The sequence below is a fragment of the Chiloscyllium plagiosum genome, unplaced genomic scaffold (genome assembly GCF_037043375.1).
Source record: "Chiloscyllium plagiosum isolate Xiang-an unplaced genomic scaffold, Cpla_swu_hap1 HiC_scaffold_33, whole genome shotgun sequence".
Taxonomy (NCBI): Eukaryota; Metazoa; Chordata; class Chondrichthyes; order Orectolobiformes; family Hemiscylliidae; genus Chiloscyllium; species Chiloscyllium plagiosum.
In genome coordinates, this window is record NW_028270171.1 from 11946337 (window position 1) to 11972593 (window position 26257).

At 43.3% G+C, this 26257-nt stretch overlaps 1 protein-coding gene across 3 annotated transcripts in view; it reads right to left on the reverse strand.

Annotated features, from left to right (window-relative positions):
* Window positions 1-4935: 4935 nt before the first annotated feature.
* Window positions 4936-26257, reverse strand: part of LOC122542209 (tumor protein p53-inducible protein 11-like) — a 112459-nt gene continuing 91137 nt past the window's right edge. For all 3 annotated transcript variants that reach the window (XM_087978279.1, XM_043679698.2, XM_043679697.2), the window contains exons 3-7: window positions 19830-19888; window positions 17166-17214; window positions 11291-11390; window positions 9950-10051; window positions 4936-6536 (exon numbers count right to left, since the gene is read on the reverse strand). In XM_087978279.1, the coding sequence (XP_087834405.1) occupies window positions 6403-6536; window positions 9950-10051; window positions 11291-11390; window positions 17166-17214; window positions 19830-19888 (444 nt within the window). In that variant the 3' untranslated portion in view covers window positions 4936-6402. The remainder of the gene's footprint in view (window positions 6537-9949; window positions 10052-11290; window positions 11391-17165; window positions 17215-19829; window positions 19889-26257) is intronic.

The following is a 26257-nucleotide window of genomic DNA, read 5'->3' on the forward strand; positions in this document are numbered from 1 at the left end:
AGTAATTTATGGAATCCTTCAAGATGAACTTTGATTAACAAAGGGTCTAGGCTTAATACTTAACCTTCACACCTCTCCACCTCACATTCCTCTTTTGAGATTAGATTAGATTCCCTACAGTGTGAAAACAGGCCCTTCGGCCCAACAGGTCCACACTGACCCTCCAAAGAGTAACCCACCGAATCCCATTTCCCCCTGGCTAACGCACCTAATAGTATGGGCAATTTAGCATGGCCAATTCATCTGGACTTGTGGGAGGAAACCAGAGCAAACCAACACAGACACAGGGAGAATGTCCAAATATCACACAGACAGACAGTCATCCAAGGCTGGAATCGAATCTGGGACCATGGTGCTGTGAGGCAGCAGTGCTAACCACTGTGCCACCCTTGGACCTGAAAGTCTACTCTTTTCCCCAAATCTTTAGATAGCTCCCTTTTTTGTTCAGAATGAGCAAAGAAGTAGTAGATGGAATACCATGTGGGAAAGTGTGAGGTTTGGTAGGAAGAATAGAGGTGTACATTATTTTATAAATGGACAACGGCTTCAAAAATCTGAAGCACAAAGGGACTTCGGAATCCCACTTCAGGATTCTCTTCAGGCTAACAGGCAGGTTCAGTTGGCAGTTAGGAAGGCGAATGCAAGTGCATTTCAGGAGGGCTAGAACACAAGAGCATAGATATACTGATGAGACTGCATAAGGGTCTGGTCAGACCACATTTGGAATATTGTGAGCAGTTTCAGGCCCGGTCTCTAAGGAAGGCTGTGCTGGCTTTGAAGGGGGTGAGAGGAAGTTTACAAGAATGATCCCAGGGATGAAGAACTTGTCTTTTGAGGAGCAGTTGAGGACTCTGAGTCTGTACTCAATGGAGCTTAAAAGGGTGAAGGGGGATCTGATTGAAACTTACAGAATACTGAGAGGCCTGGATAGAGTGGACGTGGAGAAGATATTTCCAACAGTAGCAGAGACCAGGACCCGAGGGCGCAACCTCAGACTGAAGGGATGACCCTTTAGAACTGAGATGAGGAGGAACTTCTTCAACCAGAAGATAATGAATCTGTGGAACTCATTGCTGCAGACGGTTGTGGAGGCTAAGTCTGGAGTGTATTTAAGACAGAGACAGATCGATTCTTAACTAGTAAAGGACCAGGGGTTATGGGGACAAGGCAGGGTAATGGGGTTGAGAAACATATCAGCCATGATCGAATGGTGGAACAGACTTGATGGGCTGAATGGACTGTCTTATGGTCTCACTTGGAATGGGAGGGAAGAGGAGACACAGTTCCAAAACATTTAATTTCAGAAAGGTCTGGTGGAGATGGGCTTGGAGCCAGGAAGACTGGTGAAATAGTGATGGCAGAAGATGTTGAGAGAAAGGCCTAGCTATCTCTGAGGAGGCTTCACTGTGGGGGGGGGGGGGGGTGACCATGACTTCTGGAGACTCCGTTTTCCATCATGCACCACGCCCCCACCCTGATGTCCCTTACCAATGCTGAAGGGTATCACCCCTTTGATTTCTGGGGCCTACCTGTCACTGGGAAATCTCCTTCCTTCTGAGGGTGACTGAATGTGGAGATGCTGTCTCCTCCCAGAGGCCTTTGTGATCCTGGTTTCCTGCACCAAAATCCTTTCTCACTTTTGCACCTATTTCATCTTTCATGAACAATGCCACTCCCACCGACTTTTCTATTATGCCGTTCTTTCCTAATGATTGAAAACCCTTGGACATACCCAGCCTTGGTCTCCCCACATCCCTCTCTCTTCATTCTCAATCATATCGTACTCGTTTACAACTATTTGTGCTGTTAATATCTCTACCTTATTACAAACGCTCTATGCATTCAGATGCAGTGCCTTTAGACTTGTCTTTTTGACAAATTTACACAATTTTGATGTACTCCTGTTCTATTTGATGTTTGCCTTTGTTTCCTCTGCCTTCTACATTTTCCCCCATCTTTTCATCCTTTGTTTGCGTTTTTGGTTCTCTCACTCTTGTCTCTCTGCTCAGGTTCCCATTTCCCTGCCACTCTAGTTTAAACCCTTCCTCACTGTACTAGCAAACACCCCTGCTATATAGATCCTTGTCCTGCTGGGGTGCAACCTGTCCAGCTTCTACAGATCCCACCTTCCCCAGAGTCAGTTCCAATGATTCCAGAGTCTAAGTCCCTCCCTCCTGTACCATCCCTCAAGCTACACATTCAGTTAGTCTATTCTGCCATTCCTGATCTTGCTGGGATTGGGAGTGATCCTGAGATTACCACTGTTGAGGTCCTGCCTTTTAAATACTTTACTAGCTCCTTATATTCTGCCTCTTGTGAACCTTTTTTTATTACCTAAGTCATTAATACAGACTTCAGCACCACTTCTGACTTTTCTGTCTCTCCCTTCACAATGTGCTGCAGTCACTCAGTGACATATTTGATCCTGTCACCAAAGAGGTCACCATCCTGGTGTCACATCCGTGATGAAAGAACTGTTGAACTTACCCCCTTCCAATGGAAACCTCTATTATAATTAATCTCTCACTCTACTCCTGTTTCCACACATCTGGCTCACATTGCCATACCCTGAGAAACCATCTCCCCAAGCAGTATCCAAAATGGAAAATCTGAGAGATGGCCCAAGGAGATCTTGCCTGATGTTTTAATCTGTCTGGTAGTAATCTATTGTCTTTTTGCCTGTGCACTCTTTACCTGCGGTATGACCACCTAATGCTATCCTCAAATATTCCAGCGTTGCAAAGATTTATCCAAAAAGAGTTTGTTATTTCACACAGAGTTGTGTTGTGAGCATTGACCTCTGGTGGTGTAGTGAGGAAATGATCTTGATGTCATTGAATTTAAAGAGAATCAGTGTCTAAAATCGACTTTGTACCATATCTCGAGCTCACTCAAATTCAGTCCGGAATGAGTTCCAACTCTGGTTGAACGCAAATCTAAACTTGCGTTCAGAAAAGTTAATCACCTTGCCAATAATTTGTTTATGGTGGAGTTGCTTGATGGATATATATTGGCCTGGATAACATTCTTCAAAATAGTGTCCTGGAATCTTTTACATCCCACGTTGAAACGTTTAGATGAAGAAGAGGAGACTTGTGTGGATTATAAACACTTGTGTAGACTGGCTGGGCCGAATGGCCTGATCGCGAACCGAAGCATCCACCTAAGGAGGTTGTCAGCACCCGTGGTTTCACTCTAAGTCTGAAATAGGGTGAATCTAATGATGTAACACAGTCTGTGTCCATACATTGCAAAAACATCCAGGGTTGGGAAGATATGTAATAAGTAACACTCAGACCACGCATGTCACAAAAACGAATCTAACTATTTCTCCTTGGCATTCAATTGTTAAGTATCTCCCCCCACCATTAACATCCTAGTGGCTATTGTTGACCTGAAGCTGCAATAGACTTTATATTCACATAGTGACTACAAGTGCAGATCAGAGGCTAGGAGCTGTATAGACAATAACTCACCTCCTGTCTCCCCAAAGCCTGTCCAACATCTACAGGTTACAAACCAGGAATATGATGGAATGCTTCCCACTTGCACGGATGAATGCTGCTCCAATAACACACTGGAAGTCCAATACCATCCAGGAGACAGCAGCCCATTTGAGTGTTCCACCTTTACCAGTTGAAACATTGACACCTTGAATCACCATTGCACAGTCCCAGGAGAGCGAACAATCGAATAAATGCATACGGTAACTCATGAAGGCTCCTTAGACAGCACCTTCCAAACCCAGGACCTCTTCCATCTAGAAGAACAAACGCAGCCCAGAAACCTAACATCCTGACTTGGAGATATATTGCTGTTCATTCAGTGTCACTGGGTCAAAAGCTGGAACTTCCTGTCTTACAACAAAAAGGGTCTACTTCCAAACATGGACTGCTGTGATTCAACCAACACCTCCTCAAAGGGAAATTAGGCATGGACAGTGAATGCCCACATGCCATTAACAAGTAATGCAAAACAAAAAAAATTAAATCCAGTGAGCCATTTACACAAAGATCGAATTGAGGAAAGGCTCCTGTTTGGAAGGGGCAGGTTGCCCCCTCTCCACATTGAGGCCTCAGAGCTGAGGCCTTAATTTCATTTTAGACAAAGGTTGCAAGATAGTGTCTCAAGAAGGAAGCCAGCAATGTTCGGTTGCTGCTGCTTGTAGGATAGGGAACATCCTGTTGGCTTTTTCTTTATTCGTTTGTAGGATGTGGGTGTCGCTGGCTGGACCAGCATTTATTGTCCATCCTGGATTGCTCTGGAGATGGTGGTGGTGAGCTGCCTTTTTGAACCCGCTGCAGACCCAGTGCTGTAATTACACGCACAAACCACACTGTTAGGGAGGGAGTTCCAGGAATATTGACCCAGCCACACTGCAGGAAAGGTGATGTATTGCCAAGTCAGGATCTTTCTTTTAGTTTATAGGCAGCTCCTCAGGACTGAGAATGATTTTCTCCTACTCCAGAGTTGTGTATCTTGAGGTGAATGCACAGTCCATTTGTAGGTGTTAGCTTGGTGTTTGGTTTGAGTTCAGGCTGGTGTGTGACCTGGAGGGGAACCTGTTTCTGCTGCAACTCTGTTGGTCCAACAGCTTCCAGAGCTAGTCTAGTCTTCAACTGGATGTCAAAGCTGCCATTTTGGCAGCCAATTGGTAGAATGGAAGGAAGTCAGTATCTGGAGAACATCTCTCACACTGTGCAGGCTTGTCAGGAAATCTATGTAGCCCTAAAGTTGGGATCAGAACCCAAAATACTACACCCTGCCTGAGTTGTTAGTATTTGAATTTTACTTTAAGTATGAGAATGGTCAGTTTGGTAAGATCGTCAGTACATCAGTACATTCAGTGTAGACCAATGATCATTTTAGTTGCTATGGGTAATGTCTCCTGTGAGTGATGGTGACTTGAAATTCAAAGGCAGGAGATCATTATCTTCTCACAAGTTCACCTTTTTATTGAATTCAACCCAGGTACAGAATAGAAGCTCAGAGAGAAATGGACAGTAATAACTGTTTGCCACCTGGCTTTGCAACAAGATATGAGAGTGCAGCAAAATGTCTCTTTTTATCAGAACCATCACTTACAAGTTAAACTGAAAACCACATTCTCACAACAAGTGTGGTTAACACCTTGTGTGAAACTCACTACCCCATACACATTTATCCCCATCCCAACCCCCAACCCACACAGTCTCTATTCAGCCCCTCTCACAGTGATTCAGAATTCTGTGTGTGGGGAGAAATTTTGAGCTTTGGCTGACGTTCCAATTCTTAGTGGATTTGTTTATTTTGTATGGAAACATTTACACCAAGTTACAAATTCATTAATACCCCCATTTTACGATTCTACCCATTTTCTCCCTCAGTTTCCTCCCCGCCTCCACCCCAGTTACCCCCTTGCCTTGCTCCTTCAGTATCCCTTCTTCCCCCCTCTTGATTGCCCTTCTCCCTTTGCCTTCCACCTCCTTAAGTTGCCCACTCTTCAGTTTTCACCCTCCCTTGGTGACTTTCTACCTTAATTTTCCCATCTCCTTGATTAACTCTCTCCCTCAGTTTCCTTTCTCCCTCCCTTAAATCATCTCTCCTTCAGTTTTCCTCAATTTTTCCCTTGGTTACTCCTCTCCTTTAATTTTCCCTCTCCCTCCATCAGTTACCTCTCTCCCTCTCCTCAGTTACCCCTTTGTCTTACACCTTCAGTTTCTCCCTTTCCTCTCCTCCTCAGTTTCCCCCTTTCAGACTTCCTAGCCATCCCCTTCCACTTCAATACTCCCCTCTCCCTCTCTTTTGGATTCCCCCTTGGATACCTCTCTCCCACAGTTTTCCAATCCTTCTATCTCAGTTACATATCTTCAGTTTTCCTTCCCCCCTCGCCTTAGTTAGCCACTTCCACTGTTTGCCTCTCCCCTTCCCCCTATTACCCCTTTCTGTTTGCCCTCTCCTCCCTTTGGTTCCCTTGGCATCATCTTACATCAGCCATTTCTTGGAACGTCTCATACCACACCTGAGGAGGTGCAACCACAAGCCAATGCTCTCAAATACAACCTGTAACTTCCATCAAGTGAATAGACCAACGTTTACAGGTATCAGCATGACCAGCCATCACATGGTTGACTATCATACCTCAAGGGTTGCCTATAACCAGAGTTGGCAACCCTTACGTAGAGCTACTCTTCTGAGGTTGGGATTTGCCTTCACTTCGTGTCTATACTGAGAGTGTATAGCCATGCTTACCCACTGGAAAATATCTCATTCTTCACCCTAAAAAGTGGTCACCTTAATGGATGCTGTTGGCTGAAGGTGGCACAGGGTTGGGGGCGAGGGTGGGTCAATATGTCCTCTTGATTCGAATTGTTTCCATTCACACTGAAAGCTGTGTCTGGGCCCCTCCTGCTGATCGTTGGATTAGATCTTCTTGGGTTTCCGTCCAACTTGTAAATAATAGAAAAGTGACATGATCCCAAATAATGCATAACTCAAGAGCAAGAATCCCACATCCTGAGAAAACAAGCCTTGATCCATGGCTGAAAGCAATGTCACTGTAAGGAAAAAGACAGAATTAACAGTCGAAGGACATCCTCAACTTCACATGGGTCCACAATGGATCCGTCACAAGTTCATACTGGACAAATCACATCTCACAGCGAAAGGTTTGATAGACCATAATTTTTACTTTTGCAGTTTGATTACCATGGTAGTTAGCCACTGCCCTGAATGTGCTCTTATGAGACTGCTAGTGTTCTTTAACAAAAAAAAAGAACAAGTTTACTGCACAAAAGAAAGAAACAAACTATATATCTGTAAGACAACTTGGAAAGATGTTAACATAATCAGCAAAATGATTCACCCTTTTCTAGCAATATCCTTCACAGATAGTCAATGAAGTATCACTCTTATTTTAACTCTTTGACTTCTTACTTAACTGACATTTCCCAGTTTTGATGGACTACAAACTTCTTTCCAGTTCGGAGAGCCTGGATTCCTTCTCAGTTGTGATAGTCAGGAGACTTCCCTAAGGTCTAACAACTTGGAGATTCTACAAACTAACAATCTGCTCTTCTGCTGGGATGAAACTGTCCCTTTGAACTGAAGCCTGACTCTTCCTAACTACTATTGGGCCCTGACCATTTGTTTACCTTTACATCATAAAAACTCAGCATAGTAAACACTTTTTCAATTGATTCCACTTTTATCTGGTTAGGCACTTAAATGAAGTCACATGCTTGCTTGGAAATTATGTCATTAGTTCACTGTTCCAAATAACTTTCTGACCTCTTTAAGGAAAAAGTTATCTTCACAAAGCAAAAACCAAAATCTAAATTTCCTCCACATTAAAATCCAAATTCCAAATGATAGTTATATACTTTGCACATTTATTATGAAATTAACTCGCCACCCATAGTTAAGACTGCCTCTGAAAACTCAATGCATTTCAAACACTTCCTTTTTAGTTTTAATTCTTCATAAACCTTTTGAAGGCTCAGTCTGTAATGCCTTAGATGACAGAAGATTCTGAGTTCCTATGCCATTCCAGAGACTTGATCACAAAATCCTGGTTGACGGCTCAGTACAGAAAGTGAGGACTACTCAACATTGGGGAGACAGGGCATCAACTCACAGCGTTTCGGAGAACATCTCTGGGGCACACATACCAAACAACCCCACTGCTCTGTGGCTGACCACTTTAACTCCCCCTCCCACTCTGCCAAGGACATGCAAGTCCTGGGCCTCCTCCACCACCAAATCCAAGCCACCTGATGCCTCGAGGAAGAATGCCTCATCTTCTGCCTTGGGATCCTTCAACCAAAAGGCATCAACTTCGATTTCACTAGTTTCCAAATCTCCCCTCCCACACCTCATCCTAGATCCAATTCAGCACTGCCCTCTTGACCTGACCTACCTTCCTTCCTACCTATCCACTCCACCCTCCCCACCAACCTATCACAACCACCTCCCACCTGTATCAACCTACCACCTTCCCAGCTACCTTCCCAGTGCCATCTCTGCTCCCCTATCTATCTCTCAGCCCCCTTCATCCCCACATTCCTGATGAAGAGCTTATGCCCGAAATGTTGACTCTCTCTATGACTCTATGACTCCTGCTCCTCGGATGCTGCTTGACGGGCTGTGCTTTCCCAAGGCCACACTTTTCGATCTCAGTATGGAAGGAGTACTGCACTGTTGAAGTGGCTTCTCTCTTAAGGGGTCATAACCTGAGGCCTTGTCCTGCATTTATATATCGTCTTTCACATCCTCAGGATGGCCCAAAGCACTTTACAGCCAATGAAATATTTTTGAAGTGTGGTCAGTGTTGTTATTGTAGGAAATGCAGTATCCAACAAGCTTCTGTAAACACCAATGTGACCACAATGAATTTTAGCAAAGTTGGTTGAGGGTTAAATATTGATCCAGGACACTGGGGAGAATTTCCCTGCTGTCCTTCAGAAATAGTGCCATGAAATCGTTTTGGCAAGTCAGCTGGGGGCCTATGTTTAATGACCCGTCCAAAACACAATATGCCACCTCTGACAGGGCTGCACTCCATCATTAGTGCACAAGGAATGTCGGCTTGGATTTGTTCTGATCAATAATGACTGGGAAAACCTGCATTCGTGATGCTGATCTGTGGCCAATGTGACTTTTCCCTCCTTCTGAGTGAATTACTCTTGTTGTAGCTAGAATCAATGTGTGAAGAAGAGGTTAGTATTTGAATTCACAAGGGTGGCACGGTGGCTCAGTGGTATGTACTGCTGCCTCACAGTGCCAGGGACCTGGGTTTGATTCCAGCCTCAGGCAACTGTGTGAAATTTGCATATTCTCCCTGTGTCTGCGTGGGTTTCCTCTCACAGTCCAAAGATGTGCAGGTTAGGTGGATTGGCCATGCTAAATTGCCCATAGTTCTCAAGGATGTGTAGGCTAGGTTCATTAGTTATGAGAAATGTAGAGTAATAGGGCAAGGGAATGGGTCTGGGTGGGATACTCTTTGGAGGGTTGGTGTGGACTTAAGAGTCATAGAGCTGTACAGCATGGAAACAGACCCTTCGGTCCAACCCGTCCATGCCGACCAGTTTTCCAACCCAATCTAGTCCCACCTGCCAGCACCCGGCCCATTTCCCTCCAAACCCTTCCTATCCATATACCCATCCAAATGCCTCTTAAATGTTGCAATTGTACCAGCCTCCATCACTTCCTCTGGCAGCTCATTCCATACACATACCACCCTCTGAGTGAAAAAGTTGCCCCTTAGGTCTCTTTTATATCTTTCCCCTCTCACCCTAAACCTATGCCCTCTAGTTCTGGACTCCCCGACCCCCGGGAAAAGATTTTGCCTATTTACCCTATCCATGTCCCTCATAATTTTGTAAGCCTCTATAAGGTTACCCCTCAGCCTCTGACGCTCCAGGGAAAACAGCCCCAGCCTGTTCAGCCTCTCCCTATAGCTCAAATACTCCAACCCTGGCAACATCCTTGTAAATCTTTTCTGAACCCTTTCAAGTTTCACAACATCTTTCTGATAGGAAGGAGACCTATCAGAATTGCACGCAATATTCCAACAGTGGCCTAACCAATGTCCTGTACAGCCTCAACATGACCCCCCAACTCCTGTACTCAATATTCTGACCAGTAAAGGAAAGCATACCAAATGCCTTCTTCACTATCCTATCCACCTGGGACTCCACTTTCAAGGAGCTATGAACCTGCACTCCAAGGTCCCTTTGTTCAGCAACACTCCCTGGGACCTTACCATTAAGTGTATAAGTCCTGCTTGTTTCCATACTATGGGGATTCTACCTTGTGAAGGTAGCTTTTTTTTAAAGAGGTCAGAAAGTTATTTGGACCAGTAAAGTAATGACATAATTTCCAAGCAAGCATGTGACTTAAATTAAGAGCCTCACAAGATACATATAGATCCAATTGTGTTAATAAGGGGTTAGTATTTGAATTCACATACCTAGAAACACCACAACAAAATAGCAGGTCTCTGAAAGAAGCGTCCATCGAATAATTGCCTTCTCAGATGTGTAAAAGGCATTCCATAGGATCAGAGCAATGCCTTTGTGCAAATTAAAAAGAAACATCTTTGTTAAATTTTAGAAACACCCCAATATGAAGCACGGAGAATGTACCAATACTGAGACAACCAGAATGTATGTAATGTCTCCTTTTCTTTGATGCTTGCTTTAAGCTAGGAGGTGTTGTGGTGCAGTGGGTAGTGTACCCCACTCTGAGCCAGCAGCTTTTTGTTCAAGTTCCATTCTGGGACTTGACAGCTGAAGGAAGGTGCATTCATAATGCAGGCAAACAGGCTGAGTATCAACCTGCAAATCTTTTGAACGCATGCCAATGGCAAGCTTGGGAAGGACTCCTTGTCATTTGCCTATGGATGTAAATTCCAAATGATGCTCAGGAAGTTGGAGCTCTGCCATCCCTATCCATAGCTCCACATTACAACATGCATGTAAAAGCGTCTGTTAAAGCAGCAGCTGTTTAGCCGGGCCAGTTGGCTGGATGTCTATGTGGGTCAGATTGGTGCCAACAGCATGGAGTTGGATACCCCATTCTGGTTCAAATGGACACAGGATCCAGCTCCTTACCCTGACTGCTGTCAATGTTGTGGAGCTGTGGGTTGAACTTGCCCTGGACAAACACTTCTGAGGAAGGGTCACTGAGCTCGAAATATTACCTCTGCTTTCTCTCTCCACAGATGCTGCCAGACCTGTTGAGTTTCTCCAGCAATTTCTGTTTTTGTTTCAGATTCCCAGTATCCGTAATTCTTTGCTTTATTTTGTTTTCTTTACTTGAGAGTTGGTTTATTTGCAGCATGCAGCATTCCATATATCTCTCTCCTGCCTACTCACATTGTGCCCCAGCAATGTCTCTTTACACTCGAATTTAGAAATTCAAATAAACTGAATGGGGCCAAATTAACAGGTTATAGCCCCTTGAAGGGGATACCGTAACAAAAGGTAAAGTCCCAAAAGAAGCTTACAAAGTTAAAAGTGATTTTGGGATCATTTATAAACTGCAGATAATGTATAACCCATCAGCTGCCAAGGTGCAGATAGGCATTTATTGATTCTTAATTCCAATATTTTTGATTGAATTCAAATTCTACCATTTGTCATGGCAGGATTCAAACCCAGATCCCCAGAGCATAATCTCCAGATTAACAGTCCAGCAATAATACCACTAGACCATTGCCTCCCCCATTGTATCTACAAAAAAAATGATTATTTCATACTTCATCGACTGACTTGGGATCCATTACTTTAATATTCAATTTGCAACATACTGAGTAATGCGCCACTGTGGAGTCGGAGTGATGCAATGCAGGACAACTTATACTCTCCCTGGAACAGCCAACCATGTAGCATTCTTGGAAACACCAAAGCCTAGAGCAGGAAGGAAACAGTGCATTAAATCTCAGGCTGTTCAGAGACAGGAATTGCTTCAAGTTCAGAATGTCTCCACACTTCTCCTTCTTTACAAAATAAAAATTTTAATCCCCTTTGCTCACTGTTTTATGTCACTCCATTCCCTTATGTGCAGTCCTCCACTCACTGCGTTTTACTGCAGAATATCACTGCCTTTATTGCAAAACATATAATACTGAAACATATTAGATCCTGAGGAGACTTGACCGGGTGGATGTTGAAAGGATGTTTCCTGTTGTGGGAGAATCTAGAACTACGGGGTCAGAGTTAACAGGAGAAAATGAGGACTGTAGATGCTGGAGATCAGAGCTGAAAATGTGTTGCTGGAAAGCGCAGCAGGTCAGGCAGCATCCAAGGAGCAGGAGAATCAACGTTTCAGGCATGAGCCCTTCTTCAGGAAAGAAGAAGGGCTCATGCCCGAAACGTCGATTCTCCTGCTCATTGGATGCTGCCTGACCTGCTGCGCTTTTCCAGCAACACATTTTCAGGTCAGAGTTAACAATAAGGGAGTTCCCATTTAAGACAGAGACGAGGAAACATTATTTTCTCTCAGAGGATTAAGAATCTTTGGAATTCCTTTCCTCAAGAGTCAATAGATGCAGAGTCTTTGGATACTTTTTAAAACGGAGGTAGATAGAGATAAACAATATTGGGAATATGCAGGGTATGTAAACGTTGAGATTAAAATTAGATCAACAATGATCTTATTGAATGGTGGAGCAGACTCAAAGGGCCAGGGGGCCTACTCTTGTTTCTCGATCATATTTTCCTAAAACTTTGCTGTATTTGTTGGTCATGAGATCTATTTGCTATAGTTTATAGAGGCCCTGCTTAAAAAGACACTGTTCATTGAGTTTATAAACTGTCTGCTGTAGTGCAATGTTTTATTAGAGTCATAGAGGTTCACAGCATGGAAACAGGCCATTTGGCCCAACTTGTTCCTGCTGCCCAGTTTTCATAATTAATCTAGTCCCATTTGTCTGTGTTTGGTCCATATCCCTCCATACCTGTCTGAATGTTTCTTAAATTACAAAATTGTATTTGCTCCACCACCATCTCTGACAGCCTGTTCCAAACACTTATCACCCACTGTGAGAAAGAATTGCCCCCCTGGACCCTTTTGTATCTCTTCCCTCTCACCTTAAACCGATGCCCTCCAGTTTTAGATTCCCCTGCCATGGGAAAAAGCTGTTGGACTCTGTTTGTTGACTAAATAGATTTTATTTACTATGAAACACTCTTGATTGTAACTTCTGTTGTTAGATCCACACCGTTGAAACATTGGCGTCAATATTCATGACAATATCTAACTCCAGGCACTTGGCTCTCCTGAATCTTGTTGTTCCTGTGTGTTTTCCAGACACTTGTTCTCAGGACTCTGGTATTGCTATTTGGGTGCTGTCCTTCAGGGGGCATGACAGCTAAGGAATTCAAATTCAGTAGATTAAATAAATCTGGATTAAAAGGTCAGTGTGGGGAAATGGTGACTAAAAGAACTACCAGATTGGTGTTAAAAACCCATCTGGTTTTCAAATTTCCTTTCAGGAAGGAACTTTGCCATCTTTACCTGGTTGGCCTTCAGACCCTTGGCTATATGATTGGCAGACAAATCAAAGACCCTTCCCACCCCAGTTATAACCTTTTACAAACTCTGCTTTCTGGCAGAAGATACAAAAGCATATACCAACATCCTTTTCCCCGCTGTTATTAGAGTTCTGAGTAGTCAACTTAAATTTTAAATTTAATGATGATCTTGCTCTCTGTGCCTTCTCTGCAACTGTAACATTAGATTCCCTACAGTGTGGAAACTGGCCATTTGGCCCAACAAGTCTACACTGACCCTCCGAGGAGCAACCCACCCTGACTAGTGCACCTATCACTACTAGCATGGCCAATTCACTGAAACAAGTTCTGTTCTATTACCCTAATGCACTTTGCATGGTATGAGCTGCTTGTGCTGAATGCAAAACAAAACTTTTCACTGAACCAAGGCACACTGGCAATAATGAATCGAATCAAATCAAATAACTCTCAACTGTCTTTTGAATTGGCCTGAGTACCAAGAAGATTGTCAACAAGGTGATGAAGGGTGGATATGAATACTGGCCTACCCAGCGATGCCCCCATCACATGAATAAGCAGAAGAAAAGCCCTTTATTGCACACTCACTCTCATTACCTTATATTTGTAACCATCTTGTGATATTAATTGTATTATCTTTGAGGATGTTACGGTTATTACCAATGTTTTTCCTCTGTGTCTTTGACTCCCCTGTTTGTGCTCTGCATGAAGCTCACACAGTTACTAATAAATATCTTTTTGACTGAGTCATGTAGATAATTTGAATTGAGCTATATTAAGCCTCAGATCAAATGCTCTGGATATAACTGTAATGTATCAGTATGTCAGTTCTGAAGAACAGTCACTGGACTTAGAATCATAGAATCCCTACAACATGGAAGCAGGTCATTTGGTCCATCGAGTCCAAACTGACCCTCCAAACAGCATCCCATCCAGAACCCCAACCCCCAACCCTACTCCAGTAACCCTGCATTTCCCGTGACCTCTCCACCCAACCTGCATATCTTTGGACTGTGAGAGGAAACCGGAGCACATTGAGGAAATCTGCGCAGACGTGGGGAGAACGTGCAAACTCCACACAGTCGCCTGAGGGTATAATCGAACCCGGGTCTCTGGTGCCGTGAGGTAGCAGTGCTGACCACTGAGTCACCGTGCCACCCTTGAAACATTAGCTTTGTTTCTCTCTGCACAGATGCCACCAGACCTGTTGAATTTCTTTGGCAATTTCCGTTTTTGTTAGTTTCTGAATAGTTATCTGCTATCTGAATTGCCTCTCCATCAACATCCTAGGGATTACCATTGACGAGAAACTGAACTGAACTGAAGTAGCCACATAAATACAGTAGCTGCAAGAGGCTGGAGTTTAGATGCAAGTAACTCCCCTTCCTGACTCCTCCATCCACCAAGGCACAGGTCAGCAGGATGATAGAATACTCCCCAGCTGCCTGGATGGGTGCAACTCAAAAAACTCAACATCATCTAGGATGAAACACCTGGTTGACTGGCTGCCCATCCACCTGCTTCAATATTCACTCTCCACCTCTGACACACTGTAGCATCAGTGTGTACCATCTACAAGATACATTGCAGTAATGCACCAAGGCTTCTTGGACAGTACCTTCCAACCCATGACCTCTACCATCTAGAAGGTCAAGGGCAGCAAATACATGGGACATTGCCCCTTGGAAGTTCCCCGCTGAGTCACTCCCCATCCTGACTTGGAAATATATTATCGTTCCTTCAGTGTCGCTGGGTGAAAATCCTGAACCTCCTCCCTAATGGCTTTGTGGGTCGACCTACAGCACATGGATTGCAATAATTCAAGAAGGCAGCTGTCCACACCTTCTCAAGGGGAATTAAGGATGAGCCATAAAAGCTGGTCTTGTCAGCAACACCCACATCCCGTGAATGAGGAATAAACAATGTTTTAACAAAATGCTTATGGAAATAGGGTCTTTTAGGATTGTCTGGTAACCTTCAACTTGTATCAGTTAAGTCTAGGATTTTATTTTTGATGTAGCACTCTTGATTCTAGTCTCCATGACAATCTATGAATGGATAGAGATCTTGCAGAACAGAGGGAAATTGTAGGAAATATCCTAACTCATAATTAGGCACAGTGGCTCAGTGGTTAGCACTGCAGCCTCACAGCGCCAGGAGCCTGGGTTTGATTCCAGCCTTGGGCGACTGTCTGTGTGGAGTTTGCACATTTTCCCCGTGTCTGCGTGGGTTTCCTCTGGGTGCTCCAGTTTTCTCCCAAAATCCAAAGATGTGCTGGTTAGATGAATTGGCTATCCTAAAATTACCCATCGTGTTCAGGGATGTGTAGGATAGGTGTATTAGTCAGGGGTAAATGTAGAGTAATAAGGGAGTGGGTCTAGGTGGGATGCTCTTCGGAGGATCAGTGTGGACTTGTTGAGCCAAAGGGCCTGTTTCCACACTGTAGGGAGTTGGAAGGTGTTGAAGAACATCAGAAATAAGAGTAACAGGAGGCATTCAGCCCTTTGATCAGGCTTCATCATTCAACTGGACCATGGCTGATCTTCTATCTAAATATCATTTTCCTGCTCCATCACCAATCCCTTAATGTTTTCAATAAGAAGAAATCTATCAATCTCTGCAGTGAACATACTCAGCAATATAAGGAAGAAATTCTGGCCCTAATTGGACAGTTGATTGGGGATGGTTTTTGGGATGAGACATGCATAGTTTTGGAAGGTGGCTCCTGGGTTCCTTGCCCCATGCCATCCGCCTGTGAAGTCATCTTGGGAGACAGGGTGAGATCATCGACGACTATCCAATGGCAGCATTGGATATCTAACCACCAAGAACTAAACTCTGAGGCAATTTGGTATCACTGCTGGGATCTTCCTGGAGGGAGACCAGATGGGGAGTGAGACTGTCTTTCAGGACTGGTAACAAGGAGGTCAGGAGATGTTGCTGCAGCATTCTACATGTAGTCTTTAGGGGGTGCATGAGCTTTAAGATGCTGCTTCAGACTCCAATCTACAGCAGCAGTGCCCACCTCTTCCCATGAGGTTGCTGGTTACCTGCCTGTTCTGGGAGCTCCCAATGGCCCTTCCTACTGCCTGCCTGCTGTCTTCGATTGGCCTGTCAATTGTCCATCTCTGGGAAGGTTGTACAAGCAGGCCAGCCTCAGAGGACACTGGCAAAATGAAAATGCTAAAATTCTATCTTTAAACTCCTACTGGAAGAAAAAAAATTGTATTTATAAAGGACCTTTCACAACTTTGTATTGTCTCAAAAGCATCTCATTTTACGGGGAACAGTGAGGTAGCAATAATGTCACTACACCAGTAATTGTAACAGTAACTGTAGGATGGTTATGATTGCATTTGTGAGGGTGGAGAGGAGATTTACCAGGATGTTGCCTGGGCAGGAGGCTAGGTTGGCTGGGGTTGTTTTCCTTTCAATAGAGAAGACTGAGAGGGCAACCTGATTAACATCTGATAAAGTCTGAAGGGCATTGATAGGGTAGGTAAAAATAAACTTTTCTCCTTAGTAGAGGTATCAATATTCAGGGACTGTAGAGTTAAGATAAGAAGCCAGAGGGTTTGGAAGGTATTTAAGGAAGAAATATTTTTAACCAGAGGTGGTCTGTATCTTGACTTCACTGCCTGAAAGGGTAGCAGTGACGGGATCCCTCACAACATTTAAGAAATATTCAAGTGCAGGAGGCTCATCGTTGGAAAATTGGACTGGAGTGAAGGAGAAAGCTGTGCAGGTTAGGAGGATTGGCCGTGCTAAGTTGTCCCATAGTGTCGAGGGATGTGCGGGCTATGTGGATTAGCCAAAGTGAATATGGAGATATTGGGAAAAGGTGGAGAGTGGGTCTGGATATTGGGATAGGGTGGAGAGTGGGTCTGGATATTGGGATAGGGTGGAGAGTGGGTCTGGGTGGGATGCTCGTTGGAGAATTGGCACAAACTCAGCGAGCCAAATGTCTTCAATCTTCACTGTCGGGATTCTGTGATTCTAGATAGATGGGTGATGTCCATGGCAGACACATGGGCTGAAGGATCTCTTTCCATGTTGTTCAGCTCTATGACTGTATGACTCTATTTATTCCAATGAATGCATTAGCAACACACATAATACTCAAAAGGTTCGCATAGAAGAATTTGAACTGACCAGAATTCCAGCAATGGAAAAGGTGACTGCAGAGGTGAACTGCCAGTACCTGAAAGACAAGATGCAATGTAGAACAAGGTTAGATTGTTCACTGTAGTTGCACCCGTTAATTCAACAAGGTAAGGATAAAGCGTAGAGTTTTCATTTGGTCAGCAGGGCAAAGATTGTTCAATTGGTAACCCGATCTAACTGTGTCAGAGCTTCTAATTCCAGTTCTGCTTTAGCGTGTCAACATCACCCACTGTTACCCATATTCTGCTAACATTTAGATTAGATTAGATTCCCTACAGTGTGGAAACAGGCCCTTCGGCCCAACAAGTCCACACTGACCCTCCGATGGTGAACTGAGCTCTGGATGATGGCATAAGTTCAAATCCCTCTCTGGGGTTTAAATTAATATTTGGAATAAAAATCCTTGTTTGGCAATAATGACTGTTGAATAAGGTAATGGCTTTGAAGGAATTAAAGCTAAGTTGCAATAAGATCTACCCAGTCTTTGAGTGGAGAATCAGGCTGCCTGATACAAAGTCCCAAATGGTTCAGGCAAGACATACCCAGCTCTTGATAGACTTAAGTAATTATCTTACAATGTTAAAAGAAAAGCAGAACTTGCTGGAGAAACTTGTCAGGGCCCTTTTATGGGTCTCTAGACTTGATATGTTAACCCTGCTTTCTCTGCTCAGATGCTGAGTTTTTCCAGCAATTTCTGTTTTTGTTTCAGATCCTCAGCATTAGCAGCTCTTTGTTTTATCTTTCAATGCTGATTTGGTTGCTTGTTTTATTTATCTGAAATAGTAGATAGGAGAATGAGTAGCAGCACTCTCCCTCAACTGCCCAGAGCCCAATACACAGTGACCATGACAATTATCGTCAACAGTTGCAAATATCCCATCTGGTTCATTAATGTCCTTTAGGGAAGGTAACTGTATGGAGTTTTTATTTAATTCTGTAGCATCAGCGTGAACTCAAAGTTCCATCATGCTTCATATTGTAATAAGTCTATTTCTTTTGTTCGAATATTTAGAGGTAATACTAGGGTTTGAGGTTTATGCAGAGGCTGTGACTCCACTTCTGGCCTGAAACCTCAGGACTGTATCTGCTGTGACTGAGTTGGCCCCATAATGATCTAACAGACAGTGGGCCATTAATCAGATGTGACACCCACCCTGTCTGGTAAACTCACCAGTGGAGGTGAGGAGACAATAGGCTATCACTATGGACTCCACTTTGCTATTGTTCCTCCATCTCCAAAACACACCTTCCAGCTCATTCCTGGTGGGGGCTTAAAATTTCACCCTAGGTTGCTGTTAGCTGCACTTTAAAGGAACGTTCATTTTGTCTTTGCGTATCAGAGATGGTGAAACAGGCACAAACATATGGGCCAAATGGTCCCCTTCTCTGCTGTGGGTTTCTATAACATACTGTGTGGAGAGTGTATCAGAGGTGTCTGCCTCTGCTTTTGTTACTACGTGTAAACAGATCAAGGTGTCAGACTTGGCTCATTGTTAAAAACATTTCTGTAACATGTAAGGGCATAATTTTCTGTTTGGAGGAGGCTTACTATGCCTTAAGCAGTAATTCAATACAAAAACAATCTAAACACTTACCCACCTGGGTCTGGCTGAGTAGGTACTGCACTTCCATCTGAATCAGAAACTTAAGGGATAGAATCATATCTCATTCCAAATAGATTAGATTCCCTACAGTATGGAAACAGGCCCTTCAGCCCAATAAGTCCACACTGACCCTCTGAAGAGCTACCCACCCAGATCCATTCCCCTACATTTACCCCTGACTAATGCACCTAACACTACAGGCAATTTAGCATGGCCAATTCACCTAACCTGCAGGTCTTTGGAAGGAAACCAGAGCACCCAGAAGAGACCCACGCAGACATAGGGAGAATGTGCAAATTCCACACAGACAATTGCCTGAAGCTAGGAATTGAACCTAGGTCCCTAGTGCTGCTGAGGCAGCAGTGCTAACCACTGAGCCACTGTGCCACCCCTACTTGGGCACAAACCTCACACTGACACTACTCTGCATTTACTGACAGAGTAAAGATAAAACTAAAGCTGCCATCATCTTACCAGACCATAGGGCTGCTCTCTCCTTAGAGAGAGATGACTGGCTTAAGAGTCACCACGCCTCAGGCAACGGGAGAGATTGAGAAGAAGAGTCCTTTATGGTAACCTCAATTGTGCTGCAGTGTCGGAAGGTCAGCACTGAGGGAATGCTGGACTGTTGGGAGAGTCAGTAGTAAGGGAGTGCTGCACTATCGATGAGGCAGTCAGTTGACTGTTGGACAATCAGAAATGGCAAGAGTGCTGCGCTGTTGGATGGTCTCTACTGCAAGAGAATTCCTCCTCGGACAGTCAGTACTGAGGAAGCACTGCATTGTTATAAGGCAGTTCTGAGGGAGCGCTGCACTGTCGGAAAGTCAGTATTATATTATCAGAGGAATGATACCGAGGGAGTGTTGCACTGTTGGAGGGACAATATCGAGGCAGCATTGTCAGAGGGACAGTGCCATGAGAGTGTCAAACTGTTGGAGGGTCTGTACTGCAAGAGAGCTGTGCTTTCGGAAGAGCTGTTCTGCGATGCAGTCATTTATTTTTCCATTGGAATTTAAATGCTGAGGTTTGATCATTTTTAATTCATTACCTGAGGCCAAAAGGCTCATGAAGAGCAAACTTGAATTCATTTCCCAACATCTGACTGATCTGTGACAGAAAAAGAAAAATATTAATCCAGTTGCATTATCTACATGACATGATTGACCCCTAAATGTCTCTCAGGGCTTAGTGAAAGATCTTAGTTGTATCAAACTACTGCCACTACAGAATTTTAAGAAGGCTCAATATCACTTCTCAAAGAAATTAGGGTCAAACAGTTAATGTCAGACTTGCTATTAATGTTGACATTCAAAGAACAAATTTAAAAATAGAATCCTGTGAGGTGTTGTATAAGAGATGGAAGGGTCTGAAAGGGTTAACACTGAGGTGTGCCTTAAGCACCACCAACAATGATGATGTTATATGGACCCAGGGATATCATGAAGCCACAATTAAAGTGATAAAGGGGCATATTCAAAGCCTAAACAGACTAAGATTAACAGGAAAACAAACTTCAGAGACTTTATTAAGGCAGTAGAAAAGATATGCAATTTATTATTATAACAGTGCCAAGGGCAGGATACATTAATTGAAATCACAGACATCAGAAACCATTTTGGAAAAACCGTGAATGAATTGAAGATTATCATTACAGTAACAGACAGCAGGAATCAGCCCGAAAAAAAGAACTATAATTCAAGCAGAATTTATTACTTAAAGCTGCAGGCAAGGGCAATCATTCAATAAAGACTTTAAGGAAATAGGAATCATTTACTTAGGCTGACAACAATGAGATTCATCCCACAAAGTGACAAAAAAGGCAGGAAGTTTGACCAGAAAAATGAGGGGAAGCCCTCCTGAAGCAGCAGAGAGATCAGCAGCCCTGCTGTTAATGCAAAATTAAAAGCCTTTTAAGCAAGGAGATTAAAGAATTAGGAAAGTATGGCATCAGAAACAATGTTGCCAGGAGGATTTCAGAGATGGGTCAAATAAAACATTGAGGTGGACACCTTAGAGAAACTATTTCTGAAGAAAATTCTAAATGTGTCACAATACCAGAAGTTGAACAAATTAATACACTTCGAGACACAACTGGGAGCATAGCCAATAACATTTAAGCTTGCTGAGGTATAAATGAAACAACAGATACTTCTGAAGCAAGCCTTTGACAATTACTTTAATTACAGTAAAATTCTTGAAACAGCTAGTTTAAAGAGAAGAGTTCAGCACTCAGGATAACTTAATTAATAGTCTCAAGATTAATGGAGAAATGGTGACTTAAAAACAAAATTTTAAAAATGATCAACTTGCTGTTGGAATTTCTGATGACTCTTTGTCAGAGTTATTACAGTCATAAGGAAATTTCATTTGAGCAAAAGCCTTTCTGATGGTATGTGAAGTCAAAATCTGGAAGCAGCACAGATAAACATAAAAAGGAAAGGATCATCCTTACCACAGGAGATCAACAGGATCCATGCAATTCTTAATGTGCGCAGTGCCACAAGAGACACACATAAAAAATCAGTAAGACAATGACCAGATACTGAAGGTAACAGTGGCACAGTGGTTAGCCCTACTGCCTCACAGTGCTAGAGGCCCGGGTTCAATTCCCACCTCAGGCGACTGTCTGTGTGGAGATTGCACATTCTTTCCGAGTGCTCCAGTTTTCCTCCCACAGTCCAAAAATGTGCACGTTAGGTGAATTAGCAATGCTAAATTGCCTGTAGTATTAGGTGAAGGGGTAAATGTAGGGGACTGGGACTGGGACTGGGTGGGTGGTGGGTCGGTGTGGACTTGGGCTGAAGGGCCTGTTTCCACACTGTAAGTAATCTAATCTAAGTAATTGCCAATGCAATGGAGCAAGAAAACTTCACAGTCACACACGGTGCCAAAGCATTGGAAAATAATGCTTTATCTTCAAAACAAAAGGTTACTTTCAGAGATTCTGCTGAAGTAGGGCAGAGTCAATAAAGCAAGACGTACAAAAAGGTTTATTACAGAGAACAATAGAGGAAATGACTGGTGTCCCTAGGAGGAAGTAGGTGATCTAGACCAGTACTTTTGACAAGAGACTATTTGTATCAATGGGCACCTCACTGATTCCAAGCTTAATGCTGGTGCCAGTGTCACGATACTATCAAATAGTGAACCATGGTTGAACACATGCTGTCTACAGTTGACCACAGAGCAACCGCATAATCTGGGAGATATACCATTTAAGATTAAGATATGCTACAAGCTACTCTGAAACACAAAGGGCATCAGATAGCAGACAACTTACACAAACTCCATAAACAATAAAAGAACAATAATAATAGTTTGTGAATGCGTGTTTTGACTTCGATCTTCTTAAAATGGTGGAAGGAATCAAATTAGTTAAGACAAGAGTCAACTATTTCTGGAACAGGCAATTATGGAATAACAGATCAAAAAATATTCAGTTAAGGATCAAGTGGTCATGGAGCAATAGCTGGTGGAAGATTTCACAGAGCTACCTCATGATGGAACCCATAATGAAAGGCAGAATACATTGAGATTAATGATGTCGGCCAAAAGAAGTATGTTTTTTGCTGTCAACAGGCGACAGTGGTCTGGAAGCCATAATCAACTCAACCAATTACGACAGAAGCAGAAGAGAAATCAAACATGTCTCAGCATTCATCGGTATTGTGTTGAAGGCTGACCAACCCAAAAGCCCTACAGGTTGTCCGTGAAAACATGTTTTGAGCACTGACAGCAGTTTACAACTGTGGATGACTTATTGCTGTATGATTAAAGGCTGATTATTGCCAAGTTCTCTTTGGGCAATCACGAATCATAGAATCCCTACAGTGTGGAAACAGGCCATTTGGTCCAACAAGTTCTCACCAGACCCTCTGAAGAGTATCTCACCCAGACCCATTCCTCTACATTTCCCCTGACTAATGCACATCCCTGAACACTATGGGCGATTTAGTATGGCCAATCCACCTAACCAGCACATCTTTGGATTGTGGGAGCAAACCGGAGCACCCGGAGGAAACCCACACAGACACAAGGACAACGTGCAAACTCCACACAGACAGTCACCCAAGGCTGGAATTGAACCTGGGTCACTGTGAGGCAGCAGTGCTAAGCACTGAGCTATCGTGGATGATAAATATCAGCCTTGCCAGTAATGCCCATATCTTGAGAATAGTTATAAAAGTATAATCCTGTAAGGTGTTGTATAAGGGTCTGAGGGGGGTACTTTAAGCATCACCCACATGATGATGTGATGATGTGATATGGACTTGGTGGGAAACTTAGTAGGTCTCCTCCTCTCCAGCAATGTGTAAGAACAGAGAACAGTACAGCACAGGATCAGGACCTTTGGCCCACCAGGATTATTCTGCTACATGGTGACTTTCTAAACTAAAATCTCTTTGCCTCCAAGTGGTCCATATACCTCAGTTGCCTCCTCTATATCAATCTGTCAAGATGCCTCGTGAATGTTGCTATATGACCACCTCCACCACCTCCTCTGGTAGTGCATGCCAGGCACGTACCATCATCTGTGTAAAAAACCTGCCTCTTTCCTCTCCTTTAGACATACTCCCTTTTACTTTAAACCTATGACCCCCAGTAATTGACTTTTCTGCCCTGGGTCAAAGGTTCCAATTATCCATTTTATCCATGCCTCTCATAATTTTGTAAACTTCTACCAGGTCACCCTTCATCTTTTGATATTCAAGTGAAAACAACTCAAGTGTATCCAATTTCTCCTCATAGCTAATACCCTTCAGACCAGACAATATCCTGGTAAACCATTTCAGTAGCATCTCCAAAACCTCCACATTCTTCTGGTAGCGTAGTGACTAGAACTGTACACAATATTCCAAATGTGGCCTAACTACAGCTCTATACAGCCGCAACATGACTTGCCAATTTTTATATTCTGTATCCCAGCTGATGAAGGCAAATATGCTATATGCCTCCTTCACTACCTTATCCAGTTGTGTTGCTACTATCAGGCCTGTGAATCTGTATGCCTAGATTCCTCTGTATGTTGATGCAACTATGGGTTCTGCCATTTATTGTATACTTAGCTCCGGCATTAGGTCTTGCAAAATAGATCACCTCGCATTTGTCGAGATTAAACTCCGTCTGCCATTTTGATACCCAATTCTCCAGCCTGTCTGTATTCTACTGTATCCTCTGGCAATTCTGCTCACTATCTGCAGCTCCCCCAATCTTTGTGTCATCCACAGACACCTACAAGCACCTACACTCACCTTTAGATAAACAGCAAACCCAAGAACAATGAGGGGTCCAGCAGTGATCCCTTCAGAATGCCATTGATCACAGATCTCCGACCAGAAAAATACCCTTCCACTGCCTTCTATGACTAAGCCAGTTCTGTATTCATCTCACTGGCTCACCAAAGATCCCATGTGACTTCACCTTTTGTATCAGTTTGCCATGAGTGACCTTGTCAAAGGCTTTGCTAAAGTCATATAGACAACATCTACCAGCCTGCCCTCATCAATCAGCTTTGTTACTTCCTCCAAAAACTCCATCACATTTGTGGGATACTCTCAAAACCATACTGCCTATCGCTACAAATGTATATTTTTCCAAAAGTGAGTTAATCCTATCCCGAACAATCTTCTCCAGTAAAACCCCGACCACTGACATAGGCTCACTGATCTGAATTTCCCAGATTCTCCTGTTGCCTTTCTTAAACACAGAGATAACATTGGCTATTCTCCAACCCTCTGGGACCTCACCTGTGATTAAACAGGTTACCAAGACTTTGTACAAAGCCCCAACAATTCCCTCACCTGCCTCCCTCAGTGTTCTGGATTAGATCCTATCAGGTCCTGGTGACCTGTCTACCTTAAAGCTTTCCAAAACACTCTACATCTCCTTTTGGATACTGACATGCCCTAAAATATCACCAAACCCCTCCCAAGACTCATCATCACTATGTCCTTCTCCTCTGTGAATATCGATGCAAAACAGTCTTTAAGGACTTCATGGATACACTTCTCCGGATCCATGCATAAATTCCCTCGTTTGTCCTTGAGTGGAGCTACCCTTTCCCTAGCTACCCTTTTGCTCCTTAAATATGTATAGAATACATCGGGACTTTCCTTCATCTTGTTTGCCAAGGACATTTCATGGCTTCTTTTAGCCTTCCTCATGTCTACTTTAAAATTGGATGCTAGCATCACTTTTAAAGTAGACACTAGGAGGGCTAAAAGGGACCATGAAAAGTCCTTGGCAACAGGATTAAAGAAAATCCCAAAGCATTCCATACATATATAAGGAGCAAGAGGGTAGGTTCACACAGTATTCATTCCTGATGAACGGCTTCTGCCCGAAAGGTCAATTTTCCTGCTCCTCGGATGCTGCCTGACCTGCTGTGCTTTTCCAGCACCACTCTAATCTTGACTCTATTCTCCAGCATCTGCAGTCCTCACTTTTGCCGAGGTTCACAAAGTCATTGGCGTGGACACACATGCACAAATTCATGTGCTCATGTGCAGAAACCATCCAAACTTGCACAAACAAATAACCTACTGCTACATTTAGTAAAAGAATAACAATTTGTGTTATTTGTGAAATCCTGTGGGCAGATTTCACTGTCCACTCAGTTAATTGCTTTCTCTCACACACCTTTCATCTCTTTCAAAAGTAGCTTTGCTTTTATCTCCAATAGCAAGCATGGAGTTAGCATGGTTGCTCAGTGGTTAGTACTGCTGCCTTGTAGTGTATGAGACCCAGGTTCAATTCCATCCTCAGGTGACTGTCAGTGTGGAGTCTGCACATTCTCTCCATGGCTGTATGAGTTTCTGCCAGGTGCTGTAGTTTCCTTCCATAGTGCAAAGATGTGTAGGTGAAGTGGATTGACCACAGTAAGTTGCCCATGGTGTTGAGGAATGTGTAGGGTAGTGGAGTGATGCTCTTCAGAGAGTCAGTGTGTACTTCTTGGGCTGAATGGCCTGTTTCCACACTGCAGGGATTCTAAGGATTTACTTTTTGTTTTGTAAATATAAAATGCTGTGTTCAATGAAACAAGGGTTAGTAGTCCTGGAAAAGGTCCTCTTTGGTGACCCAATTATCAATGTTAAGTAAGGTACAGCTTGGTTAGTTGCAGATTTAAACTACCCCTATATTTCCCAATGCTGTGGCTCAGCCCTGATGCTAAAATGAATGACATAGTAACAAGTGCAGACAGAAGCAATAGGGTTTTGAAAGATTAAGTGAGTGGGCGAATGTGTGACAGATGGATTTCACCAGCATGAGGTGTTACATTTTGGATGAAAAATAAGAGATAGATCTGAGTGTCAATTAAAAAATGAAGAGCAAAAACCAGTGGAAGTCTAAAAAAATGCGAGAATCTGCACATATAATTCACTAAAAGGTAGCAGTCGGTTATAAAAACAAGAACAATTTAAATAGCTAATGCAATTTGCTCTTTTAATTAGAGGGCTGGAATATAAATTAGAAGAA